The 15834-nt window shown below is 42.5% G+C and overlaps 1 protein-coding gene across 2 annotated transcripts; it reads right to left on the bottom strand.

The window, feature by feature from the left end:
• Nucleotides 1-7636: 7636 nt before the first annotated feature.
• LOC136448929 (protein SPMIP2-like) lies at nt 7637-15826 on the bottom strand. Of its 2 annotated transcripts, XM_066448640.1 has the most exons (6): nt 15608-15823; nt 12951-13174; nt 12026-12084; nt 10603-10734; nt 9168-9242; nt 7637-8305 (listed from the first exon to the last, which is right to left on the bottom strand). In XM_066448640.1, the coding sequence occupies exons 1-6, from the start codon at nt 15732-15734 to the stop codon at nt 8290-8292; spliced, it is 633 nt and encodes a 210-aa protein (XP_066304737.1). In that variant the 5' UTR covers nt 15735-15823; the 3' UTR covers nt 7637-8289. The 2 variants fall into 2 exon arrangements, with proteins under 2 accessions (XP_066304737.1, XP_066304738.1); XM_066448641.1 differs by lacking the exon at nt 9168-9242 and having other exon boundaries at nt 15608-15826.
• Between the last annotated feature and the right edge of the window lie 8 nt (nt 15827-15834).

Below are 15834 nucleotides of genomic sequence, written 5' to 3'. Positions count from 1 at the left end.
GTTGTTAAAGAACCATGTCTTAGAAACTGCTTACGTCTACACTTCTACTCCAACATGTGATACTTTAAAAAAGAAAACGTTCTGCTATGGAATGTGGGTGGCTAGTGAAATGTTAGCACAATGCCATGAAAGCCTGAGACATGAGAAGACACACTTAAGTCGTTCTGAGCACAGCGGTTTATCTATGAAGTGACTTTGTACCTTATTTCAAGGCATTCCGATGCCCGTAGCTAGAAGTGGCTTTCGTAGAGCATGCTGTAGTTAAACTTATTGGTAAAGATAAACAAACATTGCTTGCTGTATAAAGATGCGGGCTTGCACCAGACCACCAACACTACAATGTTACTTTAAGGGCACTGAACGTCCTATGTGTTGTTTAGAGTGTCATCAAAGTTGTTTGTGATTAAAGCTTTTCTGTCCGTTGGCGTCCGTCTGTTTTTGTGTGTCGTTATCTGCTTTATCGCATAATGATGTTTCCATTTCGTGCTACTATATTTTAGCATTCCATGTCCATCTAGATATAGTCACGCAAAGTGGGTAAGGCTGCATAGCACTTGAAAGCTGCATATATGAATAACAGATATAACTATGAAGAAATAACTCGTATTGTAACAGTAGCATATCGGGATTGCAATGTCATCGACGCAGGAAGGTTTGATCCTACCTTCCCAGTCTCACATGAATATTTTTCAGTTCGTCGGCTTAAAAAATTGCAAGTGCAAATTACAAATACACAACGTATGCAATCCGGGAAGATAACAGGCACTTAGCTGTAGCCTGGGGTCCAGCCTTGTTCGCTGTTAGTTGGCGGATAGCGGAGCGGAGCGGGCCAAAGCAAACAAAACTGGACCCCAGGCTAACTTACATGTAACTGACGGCAGGTGTAGGGCATGTATCCATGGCCTCCTTTAGATGTTGTTGACATTTGCTGTTTGTGGCAATCTAGTTAGACCTGCACGGACCGTAAGCTAGTCGTAGGGCGGGAAGGTGATGCAAAGCAGAGTAAGAAAAGGATTATTTTGACCCAGGGTAAATAAATGAAATGAAAAGAGAATGAATGAGAGGATTGCAGCTCAAATGTCTGAGGAAATTGATATCTTTATACATGGATGGATGCCACATAATTTACGTCATCTACAATAACAACCTGTGGCTCAATCTGTATGATTGTTACTATGAAAAGGCCGATTCTGTTTCTTATGTCTCAACAATCCTCTGTTACTTGTGTTACAATTTTGTCACAAATTTATTTTCTTTGTCAATCTGATAATTTTACTGTTTTCGTAGTCTGTGCCCCATTGAAAATTACTTTGCCAGAATTGAATGGGACATCCAACTGTCAAGAAATTCAAGCAAGCAAGCAAGCAAACAAACAAGCAATCAATCGATCGATCGATCGACCAACCGACCGACCAACCAACCAACCAACCAACCAACCAACCAACCAATCAATCAATCAATCAATCAATCAATCAATCAATCAATCAATCAAATAAGCATGTTGAGATGCAGAGTGGGAGATGATGCCCAGTGGCGATATAGCGTTAATGCAGTACATGTAGCTGTAGTTATTTTGTTGTTGTTTATTCAAAGAGACATCAAATATACAAAATAAATGGACAAAGTGGCGGTGGACTCAAATTTTACACTACGTATATTCTCCCGCCAATTGCACATTGTAGAAAATAGAATATTTGACAAGACACTTAAGCGATGGACACATAAGTCTTAGCAACATCCATTTTGATAGATAACTTTACTAGGTGAATCGCATCGTCATGTGATATTGCAATATACGTAAGTATAGAAGCATTTAACCCCCATGACAAACCATCAAGTTGTTGTAAAACGTTTATTTCATGGTGGACCGGAGTTTGAAGACTAGCAGATTCCATCGTTTCGTTACAAACACCCCATGCTCTTCCTTACAGAAGCGAGCCAGCTTTCAAGAGACTGACCAACCGAAAACATCAGAACGATTCCAGGTAAGTCTGTGGGACACCACACTTTACATGAAATAGTCAATGTATGTGTATGTCTGTATGTTGAGTACGTACATGTGTGTAACTCGTACATGTGCGTAACTCGTACATGTGTAACTCGTACATGTGCATGTGTGTTACTCGTACATGTAAGTAACTCGTACATGTGTGTAACTCGTACATATGTGTAACTCGTACATGTGTGTAACTCGTACATGTGTGTAACTCGTACATGTGTAACTCGTACATGTGCATGTGTGTTACTCGTACATGTGTGTTACTCGTACATGTGTGTAACTCGTACATGTGTGTAACTCGTACATGTGTGCAACTCGTACATGTGTGTAACTCATTCCTCTAGTGTTGATACCGATGGTCTCTCTGGTTTTCATATCTAATCACAGTCATGTTTTTGTTTATTTCGTTGTTACTGTTTGGATTTCCAATATTATATTCTTTGATAATGTGCGTACCACATCCATCTATTCTACATTTATTACGTGTTAACCCAAAACACCTTACAGTCGTCTAATAATCCTGTCATACATGTCTTGAATGGACGTGCTGCCAATAATAAAACTGCTTTGTTATATTTCCCAAAATGATTTCATCAGGTTGGTAGAACATAGGATATTTGGAGTTTCTTCTAACACAACCAGGTAATCTCACCTGCTGACGTTTCGGTGTCTGTCAGACACCTTCTTCAGAGCTTCTGACTGGAGTACTGCTTCTCACCGCTATAAGTAGCCGATGTAGGTGGCGCTTTTGCGGCGAGAACGCAATCCCAAATCTGGCTGAGCTTGTATCACCCCTCGTCTCGGTTCACCTACATCGGCTACTTATAGCGGTGAGAAGCAATACTCCAGTCAGAAGCTCTGAAGAAGGTGTCTGACAGACACCGAAACGTCAGCAGGTGAGATTACCTGGTTGTGTTAGAAGAAACTCCAAATATCCTGCTTTGTTATAGTCCTGCCGTTCTTCCCTGACATCTTTTCTTTACCTTTTGAATGGCGGCGAACATTTCCTCGGAACCCCCGCAGCTTCTTGGTAATGCCATTTCATCCCCTGGGGTGTGCAGACGTGCATACAGCTCGCATTTTGCCAGCTCCGTTTTCTGTTCTATAAACACAGCGACCAGTCGACTGTCCGTGACACCAACAGGCGTCTTTGCTGCTTCAGTTGCTGTTTATATTTCTTTGCTGCAGTCTTAGTTGGCCGCATTTAGCTCCGACGCTTACTTTCCCACCACTTCACCTGAACAACCGCCAGTTAACCCATTCCTGCACAACAGTCCAACTTGTCTATAGTGACCACTGAACGGACTTGACAAAAATGGCCACAGTAGACAGATGGTTGGGTCGATGGGGAAAATACTCTAAGCCCTGATGTAGAGGTGGTCACTAGTACAGGTTTGACTGTGTATCAATGGCCAGGTGGTCCTTATGTAGAAGTGGTCACTTGTACAGGTTTGACTGTGACTAATGTCGGTAGCGACTTAAGCTTCACATGTTGACGACTGCCTGTTTGTGTCGTCTCCCTGTGCCCATGTGTGTGTAGAAGGCGTTGGTTGCTGTCTGTTGTGTGCTCGTCGCTGACCAGAAAACAAGACCATCCGAACACTGCGGAAGATCATCACAAACACTCGGTTTGAGTCTCCTTTCAAATAAAAGACAGATTTCTGACAGACAGTGAGAGCGGAGAACCACCAGGGTAGAGAATATGGAGCTTGACAAAGGAACACTCCAGCAAGTCCAACTTCTTGTGATCAATTTCCTGATCATCGGGATCTTGGGTGCTGTCTTCTATATCTTCCTGGAAATCTTCTTCTTCTAACACTCCGGGAACACTCTCTTCGCTTTTAGAATGAGTATGTTCACCCTGTGTACGCATGTATGTTGTCTTCCCGTATCACTTAACAAATATGCTGCTCTCTAAAGATACGTGTATGCCATGATAGCCATATGTAAGCAAATGACTGTCGGTTTATATTGGTATGAATGCATGCAATGTTAACATCATGAGCAAAATCATATATTCACATTTCATATGTACAGGTTTCCTTGTCTCTTCTTTTACCACAAGTTCCAAAACATTTTATAGTAACCACAGTTGCCCTACCCTTGCCGACCATGCAAAATAAGTCATCTGATTAAAGTGGGTACTAAGATATGTTTCTGCTGTTCTCATTGTATATCTACATTCTTCTGCGCGCAGTACAGTCTACTCTTTCGCTCAAAGAGTTAAAATGGAATAAATGCTTGTCTTTGTGGTGTCTTCGTCTTTGTGAAGAGTGTGGGGCAACATTGTAAGTTTTGTTTTCATTCGTTGTCCTGTCAAGGTCTAATTCAATACGCTTTGATATGACGTTTTACTTTCGTTGATTGCTAACATATACGTCAACAGCAATTTGTCATTAATTCAAAACAGTATTCGATACGTGGTCTTATGCGGGTCTTAATTACTTTCTTCTTTTGCTTATGGACGAAAGGTTTCATTGACAGATTTGCTGTCTTACAAAACGAAAGATAACCGGACGGCATATTTCCATCGTTACGTTTACAAGAGTAATAGACAGTGCGTACGTACGGGTGCCCTTTTGTTTTCTAGAGACAACTGTCGGGTATCAAAGGGAAATCTGCCTGGAAGATCTACAAGATGGACGCCGACACTGTCAAAAACGCCCAGATGTTGGTCATCAACTTTTTGGTGATCGCATGTTTGTGTGTCATCTTTTATGTATTCCTCGAAACGTTTTTCTTCTAAAAGATAGACGTTGACACTAAGTACCCAGTGTTGTATCAGTAGAATGAGATGTAACATTGAAACAAGTAAAAAGGGTCACAGGCAAGATTCAGATTAAGTAAATACAGAGCAGCCTTCTGAACGTGTCAATAGTATATTTGTAAATTTGTCAGAGAATGATGATTGCATTTAATACATTTACAATGTACAAATAGAGTAGACATATTTCAGGCCCTAATATCTTATGGTTGGAATTGTGCCGCTACAGAGAAGCGAATGTGTGTTGTTTTTCTATTTCTGTTAACCGTTTGTAAACAAGTGAATTGATGTGCTCATCAAATCATACTTATGGTAGAGATTTGAGGGGTTAGTTTGACATCGTCAGTGACCAATCAGAACACAGTATTGGACCACGTGATGGCTGGTCGGAAGCTGGTGAATGATTGGATGATTCCCAGGAAGCCTTGTTGCAATGGCGGGGTGGTTGAAGAAAAACTTACATCCCACCAGGTACTGCACATTCACAGCTGCTGCCCTCGTCTGTCACTAACTCAGTCTTCTTTTGCTGCTGACGTCTTTTTTGCAAACTATGTGCATATAAGGGTACGCTATCACCGCGTGCCATATGCGCCAGGCACCAAATGTGTCATTTAAGTGTACTCACAGCAGGCCAAATCCCCGCCTCACCCACAACATGCAGCGATGCAGCTGGTGCCTGGCGACATCGTCCTCTAGTCTTAGAATGTTTCAGATTTGTTAAAGACTTTAATTTGCTCTTTTCCGTTCCAACCTTTTTTGCTTCTTCCGTGTAATGCGCCCTGTTGCTTTCTTCGCCGTCACGAACTTTCTTCTTTCAGCTATGTACAAGTAGAATATTCTATATAGATCGTTGCTTACTGTTGATCTTAATGTCCCAATGATGAACAATGTAACATATGACTACTCTAGTCTTAACTACTGACACTAAGTTCTAACTTATTGGGTTCGGCTTCTTTTTCCGAGACAGTGGAAGACGAATGATCCCACTTTTTCTTTAATTAATTAAAGATGTAGAAAGCAGGAACACTTTTGTAATGAACGGCGTACGAATCAGTGGGTGTCGTAAACACTGTGTTGGAAAATGTTGTGATTGTCCTAAGAGAGAGGGCGCTAAACTGATTTGAAAAGCAATGCTGTGCTGGACTGATAGATTTGCTGATTGAGCACGAAGTACCTATATTAGATGTCTTTACCCTGTGTGTCTTGACTAGCTCTCATCCCTCCCGTACGCATCTCTCCACAGGTGCCCGTCTACAGAGGTGCTAGAGCAAGGCTAGGATTTGGGTATGTTCTTACTTCTTGATTATTATGAATTATCCAAAACGATAGAGTGCATCAATATTTTCTCGTCAAGGAGGCTGTCTTCTGCTTTACTAGTGTGGTCTTAATCACCCGTTGCGGCTGATGTAATCTGTTGTCCAACGAATGCGGCAAGTCGCTATAACAATGCCAATGGTGATACATAACTTTTGTGAAGATCTGGTACCTAGAACTGTGTATCGCTTCCATTGCCGACTATATAGTCTTTGCTGAGAAGCGTTCAGAGGGGCTAACCGGGGCTAGAATAGGATATGCACCTGGCTAAAATTGTTTCCACAAGTAGGTATCAATGTGTGAAATAGTTTTCTGAAGATTGTTTCTTGTCATCAGTTGCAGGAAGAGGGGAAAATGGATTCGTCAACGGTTCAGACTGTCCAACTGTTGGTCATCAACTTCCTGATCATCGGCATCTTGTGTTTGCTGTTCTACGTCTTCTTGGAGACAGTCTTTTTCTAACGTCATGCACACAGGCCCTTCTTCGTAGATATATACCCACCCAACGTGTTTTTTGCCACATATTATAAATGCAGAAATGCTCGCGGTGGTTTCATGTTCGCGTTTTTCGCCGTGAACTCTTTACCGCGAACTTAAAACCTCCGCGAAAAGCCGTTCCATTGTGTGACTGTATCGCTAGTCGCTACTATTGTTTCAAACGCGAACTCAAAACCACCGCGAACTTTCCATTTTCTCACTACTGGGAAAATAAATCCCCGCGAACATTTCTGCATTTATTGACCTGTTACTCTGTGAGGTGGCACCAGGTTCTCCATAAGTCATGTTGATCATGACAGGGCAAAGTTCATCATCCTGAAGTCCTTCTGTTACCTTTTAAGTGTCAAAGAAGGACGACCACGTCTACGCCTCTCGTCCGGTTTACAGAGATGACCCTTGTCAGCCATTTCCTCGTGCCGCACGACATGGCTTCAAATTTTGTACAGAGCACGTATATTGCGCAACAAGCCATGTACATATGTTAGATTTACAGCTATCAAAATTATTTATATGTGGAGATTTAGATGCTTGTTTAAGCACCGTTTCTGATATATGGAATGTAGGGTTATTGTTCATGTTCAACGACAATGTATTACAGAAGGTCAGCTTTGGCATATCACACTGTACTATAGTACTCAGAGATTCTATCGAACCAGATGCAACCATATCATCATATGTTACTGTTTTGTCTCGTTTTGGTTTTAAACTTAACTGAGATATATCGTAAAGACAAAGCCGTTTAGGAGTGGATGTCTAGCATAGCCGGATAGTTGAAGACAGTGAGCGTTAGTTCAGTGTCCAGAAGTGGTCCATGTGGCCTTGCACTGAGCAAACTCGTTAAAAAAAGGGGGGAAAAAAGAGAAATATCTCTGAATAAAGCGTTTCCAACAAATTCGTTTGCTAACCCACAATTGTTTGTTATGTTGCTTTGGGGTACGTTAATCATACTGTACAGTTGGTTGGAGGGGATTGTTCACTTTGAAACGTTGAGTTCACAGGCAGTGAGTGAGTGCTACAGGTTAGATGCCTCAAATATACCATAACAAATTACCACACACATATTGGTGGGATAACAATGGCTTTAATCATCGCACAAAACATAGTGCATACATCAATTTGAGGAGATCAGCAAACTTTATATCTCCAAATCAACCAGAGTGAAGGTAGCATAATAATGAACAGATGCATTCATTGCAATTCCAGTTCACAGCGATTCATTCACTAATCTCTAATCATTCCTCTGATGCTGGAATCTCCATCAATTGCCTCCTTGATTGTTTTTATACCACATACACGAGATGTAACCACATCCAAATAACATCTCCTCATGGTGAAGCTCAACCCACATAGATAACACTGATCAAACTCACTTTCCCTTACATTGCAAATCTCATATCACTGATCAAAAAGCTTCTAAAACATGTGATAGCAGCATACGCAGTTTCATTTCTCAAACATTCGACTTTTTTTCTAAATAATTTGTTCGTCGTCAATATACAATATGTTCATCAATACAAACCAGGAATCTCTTCGATCACGAGTGAAAAAGTATCAAAATATTCCATAATGTGTGCTCAACTCTCAAACATGATCTACAACTGATCTACTACAAAGTATGTGTAACACAGACTAAAATGGCGTGCGTGAAAATCTCATCGGCTTTCGGCACTTTGGTTTCCGTTTCACTGCCCGAGTCAGGATGAAGCAAGAGCTGTTATCGCATGGAGGACCTGAAGATAAAAGTTTGGACACCATTATGATTTGTATTTCACAAGAAAGACTGATTTAACAAATAAGAGACAGTCCACGCACTGCTTTTGCAATTGCACATCGATTAGAAAAGGACAGAAAAAAGTTTCCAAAGATTACCATATATGACATCAGAAATCATACGAGATTACAAAAGCACACAAAACTCAAATTCTGAAAAGCAAGAACATGAAAGTAAGAATAGAGTCCATAGGACCGCATGTAGAAGCGAATGATAAGTGGACAGACCCGCGCCAATAGCTATATGTATTTTGTAGCTGGGAAAAACGCAGCCAGTAGAGAGACATCCATTCTGCAAGAATAGACTGGAGGAATGAAGCAAGGCCTTTAGAACTTCCGTTAGCACATCGACGCAAAGATGGGTAGACTCGGGTGATTACCGAGGGCTGGGTAGCTGGTTAGATGGAGACTGTGAGCGAGATTCAATCAGCAGTGAAAAAGTCCATCTGTAAGGAAAGACTGGAAGTAGACAAGGTCTTGAGAAGCTCTGTTAGTACGTCTGAGCAAAGATGAAGCACTGTTAGTACGTCTGAGCAAAGATGGGCACTAGTAAGTAACGAGGATTGGGTAGTTGGTTAGATGGCAACAGCCAGACGCATTTTGACGCAGAAGTCTATTATATTACTGAGGCAGGTAAGATGAGTACGAATCACGAGTTGAAAGCATATTCTGCAGGGAAAGACATATTCAGTACAGTAGGGAGAAGCTGGGATTAAGCTAGAACCTATATGCTGATACATGGAAGAAAATATAAGCAGAGATCTGGCGTGAGGATTGAATAGGGACAGTCTGTCGCATGGGGACCCAGGAGAAGTCCGTTACCTAGACGACGAGCTGTGTATAGAGGCACTGCCGATGGAGGATCGTCTTTCCCCGGTGATTCGTGGTCGGTAATATCTGTGTGTTTAACATGCACGAAGCTCCGTTAACATTGACATTCAAACTAAACCATCAATAGTCTCGGACTCTGAGCTACTGTTACACACTGTGCTTACAATACTAGTGATGTGGTGATTTAGAATTATTATTATCATCATCATCATCATCATCATCATCATAATCATGATCATCATTATCATTATCGTTATAATTATCATTATTACTACTGTTATAACTTTTTATTAATATCAATGTTATTAGCATCATCATCATTATTATTATTACTATTATCATTATTATCATCGTTATTTTCATTGTTATTTTTTCTTATTATAATTAATATTTACTGCCGAAATGCCATAAAGACCTCGCAGATCGATTTTCGTGCTGTTTGACAGAGGCTTAGATACAAAACAAGACAGCACCCATATATGTTGTAGACTCTACCTTGATTATTTTTACACGAGACAAGACATGTCCGACATGGTAGTCTCCAAGCAGACCTACGAGTTGCAAAGACCGTATCCAACTGGCAGAAGGAGCTTTTTATAGCAACCCAAGCAGACCTACGGGTTGCAAAGACCGTATCCAACTGGCAGAAGGAGTTTTTATAGCAACAAGGGTTGCTATAAAAACTCCTTCTGCCAGTTGGATACGGTCTTTGCAACCCGTAGGTCTGCTTGGAGACTACGACATGGGAGGTAAGTCTCCGATGGTTGACACTGGGTTAGTCGGGGGACTTTTGAATTAAAACTAGACTTTACAAATCGACAGTGTCTTTCTAAACTTCAAGTGACTATCCTTTCTTGAAAAGCTCTGCTCGGCCAGCTAGCCTATGCATATCATAGACTGTACCTGAAGTATAAAGTAGAGTGTACTCATTCCTCAAGCTAACCGACATCTATCGCACCGCAGTCGTCCCTCAGTAAGACATCAGCAGCCACATGGTCCCCGTTTAGAACTTTTATTCAGCAGTCAGCCTGCCTGTGGTACTAGGCTGAATAAAAGCTCTAAACAGGAACTACATGTACATGTATGTGGCTCCAGATGTCTTAGGGCCCTGTCACACTTGTGCGTATATTCAAGGGCGCGTGAGTTGTGCATTAACATTTATTTTATTTCAGTAAGGTTTGCGGGGAAAAAGTTCTTTTCTACTTTGACCCACCGTTGTGCAGCCTGGTGATCGAAACTAAGAAATCACTTATTCGGCTGCAAACTTAACCTAAACCGGAACTCATCCGGGATTGTCTATACGCACAAGTGTGACAGGGGCTTAACTGAGGGATGACTGCGGTCAGCTTGAGGAATGAATCCACTCTACCTTATAGACTATACCTGACGTTTCCTACAGACAAGACAAGACAAGACAATGACTGACCTGGAAGGGAGGTCCCCCACGGTTGACACCGGGCGGGTCGGGGGCCGTCCGCTGGCCCGGGAGGCGGCACGGGCTCCGTCCGCGGTCCGTCCTCGCTCCTGCTCCGACCCCTTCATGTCGTCTCCCTTCGCCCTGGAGATAACGAAAGAACCGAATTATTTAAACAAGTAACCACGAAGTGCCCCTGCTTTTACACACTCACGGAGGAAACAAAAAGCTACCTTTCTCTTGAAATCACAGAACCCACAAATACTAGAAAAAGTGGGACTTTTCGTCTTCCACTGCTTCCGAAAAAGAAGTCAAACCCAGCTAGTTTAGATATAGCCAACAATTGTATTTAGTACCAGTTGATACTGTTACAACAAAGTCAGACACAGTTTACTGACGCATGTATGTTTTTCTCTATGTTTTTACTATGTACTAGTATTTGCAATTAGCCCACGGACATGAACTTGCAATAAACTTCTTACTGGTAATGTCATTGTCCTTTCGTCAATATCTACTTCTTTCAGGCTCCCCGGAATCTGTTCACCAACTTCGTTTCAATCATACATCGCAGCTGCCATCAAGACATCCAATACTAGATTTGGCAGAAGACGCTATACGTTTACCCTTGTGCAAATGTTGTGCAATAAAGTTCAAATGTGTGCATTTATATTTTTTACGCAAATTTGATCCTGTTTTAAGACACTTTTCGATGATTTCTTGTGTGTTCTATTCGCATTCAATTAGTGAGGATGAGGAAGCCAGTAGTAAACTTTGTCCCCTCTAACTTGTCAATGGAGGTATGAATTTGTCCCTGGGCTGTGGTGTAGTGGTCTGCGCTTCTGTTACTTACCACATCTGGTTCTAATTACTTGGAACCAGAAGGCCCGAGTTCAACTCCCGGGTAGGACCCCTCGGGACAAGAGGCGCATTGAGTCATACCAAAGACTTTATAAAAATGGTACATACCTATGAAACAGTATGGAAGTTAAACACACTCCACTGCCAGTGGACTAGCCCCCTGCTGCACTGATTGCACCACACTGACAGTGTGGCCCAGGGCCATGAAACGATAATGGGCACCGCCCTATACACCTTATGGTGTGGGAGTTAAGTTAAAGTGAACCGGGCAGAAAAGACGCATAGGGGTCGCCCATCTCTATAGCCCTTGGGCGACACACATTTGTGCAAGTCACTACAGCGGGGGGCTGATCCACTGGTAGTGATGTGCGTGTTTAACTACCATCTTTCCCAAATGCTGAGTGCTAAGCAGAGAAAGCGAGTATGTACCATTTTATAAGTCTTTGGTATGACCCGGCCGGGGTTCGAACTCACGACCTACCGTGTGCAAGGCGAACACTCTACCAACTAGGCCATTGCACCGGCAGTGTGTGTTTGGCAGGATTTTAACTAATTATCAAAGTCAGCTGCCACTTACCACGGGTTCTGGTACCGATGTGTGTAACTATTCTCACAGGCTTCGCGGAACTCTCCAAGCTGGAAACACAAAAGTAGCGTTTAGAAAATACGACTTAATCAAACAACAATGGTTTATATCAACTCCACTAAATGCAATAGCTGTGGAGGTCATGATTTCGGACACTTCTAGTGGTTTTTTTTTTTTCCACATTCTGTCTGACTGTCATTCAAAGTGAAAACCGCTTAAGAGCAGTCTGTGTTGGTCTGTACATGTTATGACGTCAGAGAATGTGTGTAACGCACCCAGCACTAGTAATGCTTGGGTCACATTTCCTAACCGGGGCCCGGCCGGGCTGTTTGCGGAAACGAAAAATCAAAGTGTATGTCCATAAATTTGCAAAAGCTATGCTCTTAAATAATTTTAGGTACGTTTTGTATTTTTGTTGTCTTTTATATCATACTTTTCGTTCCCAAAGACTGCCCGACCGGGCCCCGGATTGGAAATGTGACCCTAGCATTAGACACAGCAAACAAGGTAAACCCTGTGGGGTGTTATATTGTTATCAATTTTTACCAATAGAAAGGTGGAAGACCATAAGAAAGCTGTTCGTTGTGTAAATCTTCATGCAAATCTTCATGCATTTTTCTCCTCATGCATTTTAAGAGTTTTCATCAAATTCACAGCAGGCAAACACTGGTGGAGGCGCAGTCGATTACAATTCAACGAATTCAAGAGTTAAGTTTTAAATTTGTTTACAATGTTGTATCGGTTCTCTAATGTTACTTTCATCTATTTTTTCACATAGTGTTTTTAAGTGTTATGAAGTTGTGATTTCAATTCAATTTTGATCTTGGTTGTGAGAATGGTTCGTTGTGAATGAAGTTGAAAAAAAATTAAAAATTAGAAATCAACAATCTAACGAAGTTAGTGTATACTATAGTACCTTGAAATGTGCGTTTGTTGTCAGCGCCCGTCTGTCACCCAGTTCGGGGATGGCCCAGCCGATCTCCCCGACCCTCTGGTGCTTCCCGAGGGGGAAGGGGGTCCCCCTAGCGGCACGCCACAGGTACAGCACCTCGCTGCTGCCCTCAGGGGACATGGTGCCGATGCCGGTGTGTCGGACCTCGTCGGGAACATTCACACGATAGTCGGACATGCCGTCCACTCCTGAGATCAGTAAAGAATAATTTAGGTCAAGTAGGTTGTTAAAAGTCTTTTCCGCAATAGATGGAATCCATTAATTGGTATACCATTCTCTGTGTGTTTAGTTATTTGTTCAACCTTATTGACCACGTAAGTTTCATAATGAAGGCAACTTTTTTTTGCCAAACTTTTTATTTTATTCGCACGCTCGCATCAGTGTTGGTGTTCCCAGAGGATGTCATCCATGTAACTTGGCAAATCTACATGGCCCAACAACAGTCAAAGAAAAATAGTGCCGCGTGCCATTTCAACTAACATCTAAAGACACTTTAGTCACAACACCGGCGTTAGTTATGCTAGGGTCACATTTCCTAACCCGGGCCCGGCCGGTTTGCTGAAACGAAAAATCAAAGTGTATGTCCATAAATTTGCACAAGCTATGCTCTTAAATAATTTTAGGTACGTTTTGTGTTTTTGTTGTCTTTTCAATCATACTTTTCGTTCCCAAAGACTGCCCGGCCGGGCCCCGGGTTGGTAATGTGACCCTAGCATTAGGCTTCGCCATTAGTAGAACACAAGAAGGAGGTTACCTCCTTGAACACACAACGAAAATCGCTTCTAAACACACAGAGGAAGTGCAACACAAAAGATGGTCAGGCTGTAAGACCAACATTGTAAGACTAGCTGAAGCCTTAGAAGACTGATATCACAAGGATCACGGAAACTGACTACTGTCTGCTGGTTTACCTCTGTAGCAACGGCGTGTTATGGTAAAGGGAATCGACGACTGCTTCAAAATATTATCTTATGTTTATATATTAACTTCAAGAAAAGAGGGCGAGTATGTATTATCTAATCTCCAAGCAGATCTCCACGGTGCGCCGAAAATCGTATATTTGCTAGCCAGAGAAGCTCCGGTCAGCCGGTAAGGGGCGGATTGGAGCTTACCGGCTGACCGGAGCTTCTCTGGCTAGCATATATACGATTTTCGGCGCACCGTGGAGATCTACTTGGAGATTATGTATCATCCACCGTGCCACTGTTCGTAAAATTCGTCTAGTCTCCAACAGACGAACTACGCTGGCAATTGGGATAATATTTGCCAGGGGAGTTTGGCCACCATTGAGTAACACTTGCAAATTTGTCACCCTATCTTTGCCGAATTCTACTGCGGCCATGCCTCCTTCAGAGGAAGGCCTGGTGAAGGCTAAAATTCGTCTACGGGATGCCAGTGCTTTACATCTATTGAGGTCACGCTGTAACGTTATACGCCTTGTTGGCACGACCGGTCAGATTAATGAAAATGACGACAATCCGAGCGTCCGTCTGGACAATTATGTACCGCAGTGGGCGATAAGGTCGGGTTGAGTTGTTTGAGGGGGTGATGTGTCCATAGTGACGCGTCCATAGTTAACTATGGTGCGCAACCTTCTAATCATTTCAGCGCTTTGTGTGCCACACTTTGACCAGGTCATAACAGAGTAACAGGAGAAATATGTGGCCAAAATATCTTTGGGTACAATTTCAGGCTTGCAAAACTTCAATGCACGAAAGGACTTTATCAAGATAGATATCGGCAGATATGATGGGGGCGGACTTGCGTCACTGTACAAATTGCGTAGAGCGTTTTGTATATAATAGCGACATTTGGCGTAGAATTAAAACGCTGGCAACTTTATTTCATTTACAAAACCTACACTTGGAACCGCCCAGAGTTTAATTGTAAAACTTAGAAAAACAGCCACAACAGAAACGACCACCTGCTGTGCACCTGTCCCACTTGTTCTTCCGGCTTTTGTTCAGCTCTACGCGACCCTTTACCTTCCTTTCAGGGCCCACAAGAGTTCTTAAACGAGTTTGTAGGGTGGTGGTGATTTTCTTAAAGGGACAGTTTTGCACATAAAAGGCGGGTAGTATGAGATAGATTCACTCAAAAACTGCTACCTACATACTGAAAACATATGACCTGCAAGTTATCCAGCAACTTACTTTGTATACAAAATAAAACATGAAAACTCAATGGGAAAAGTATGAATTTGGACAATACTTGTCTCCAATAATGCAGAAGTCTGAAGAGAAAGGTCTAATGTCATGTTTTCTTCCATATTTTCGGAAGTGTCAGTGGCATTCTCATCCTATCGGTTTCCAGTGCAGTACGCTGTGGACACAATTACTTTATGCGTTTACACAACAAACACTACACTCACCCCCTGAACACCTTAATGCCTACAATATCGCTATTTGACAACAATTCTATGTTACTTAAAGGTAAATCTGAATAAAACGGTTGAAATTTGTTTCAAGTTTATACGCCTTAAAACGTTACCGTTATACAAACTAGGGTAGACTCTCCATCGTCTCAGTTTCCTTCACAACAAACAAGTGGTGCTGGACGTGTGTGCAACGTTAAAGATTTATGTAGCAGACGACAGAAAACCCCAGCGGGAATTTTCTCACCTGTGAAAAGCACCCTGCCCCTGCCGACGCGCTCGTGCGGGAAGTGTGGGGTGGGGATCTCCCATGTCGAGATGCTGGCCCGGGACAGGGCAGTGGGGGGACGGGACTCTTCAGTGGCCACGGACATCTTCAGGGTTCGTCTCGGCTCAGACGGCTTTGATTCATTCAGCTGTTGCGCAGGTGTGTTTGGGGTCACGACGCCGCGGTTGCTAGGGGAGCGTTGCTAG

This window comes from Branchiostoma lanceolatum, chromosome 14 (genome assembly GCF_035083965.1).
Source record: "Branchiostoma lanceolatum isolate klBraLanc5 chromosome 14, klBraLanc5.hap2, whole genome shotgun sequence".
In the NCBI taxonomy this organism is placed as follows: domain Eukaryota; kingdom Metazoa; phylum Chordata; class Leptocardii; order Amphioxiformes; family Branchiostomatidae; genus Branchiostoma; species Branchiostoma lanceolatum.
Note: the sequence above shows the minus strand (reverse complement) of the source record. Positions and strands in the feature narration are given on the sequence as shown.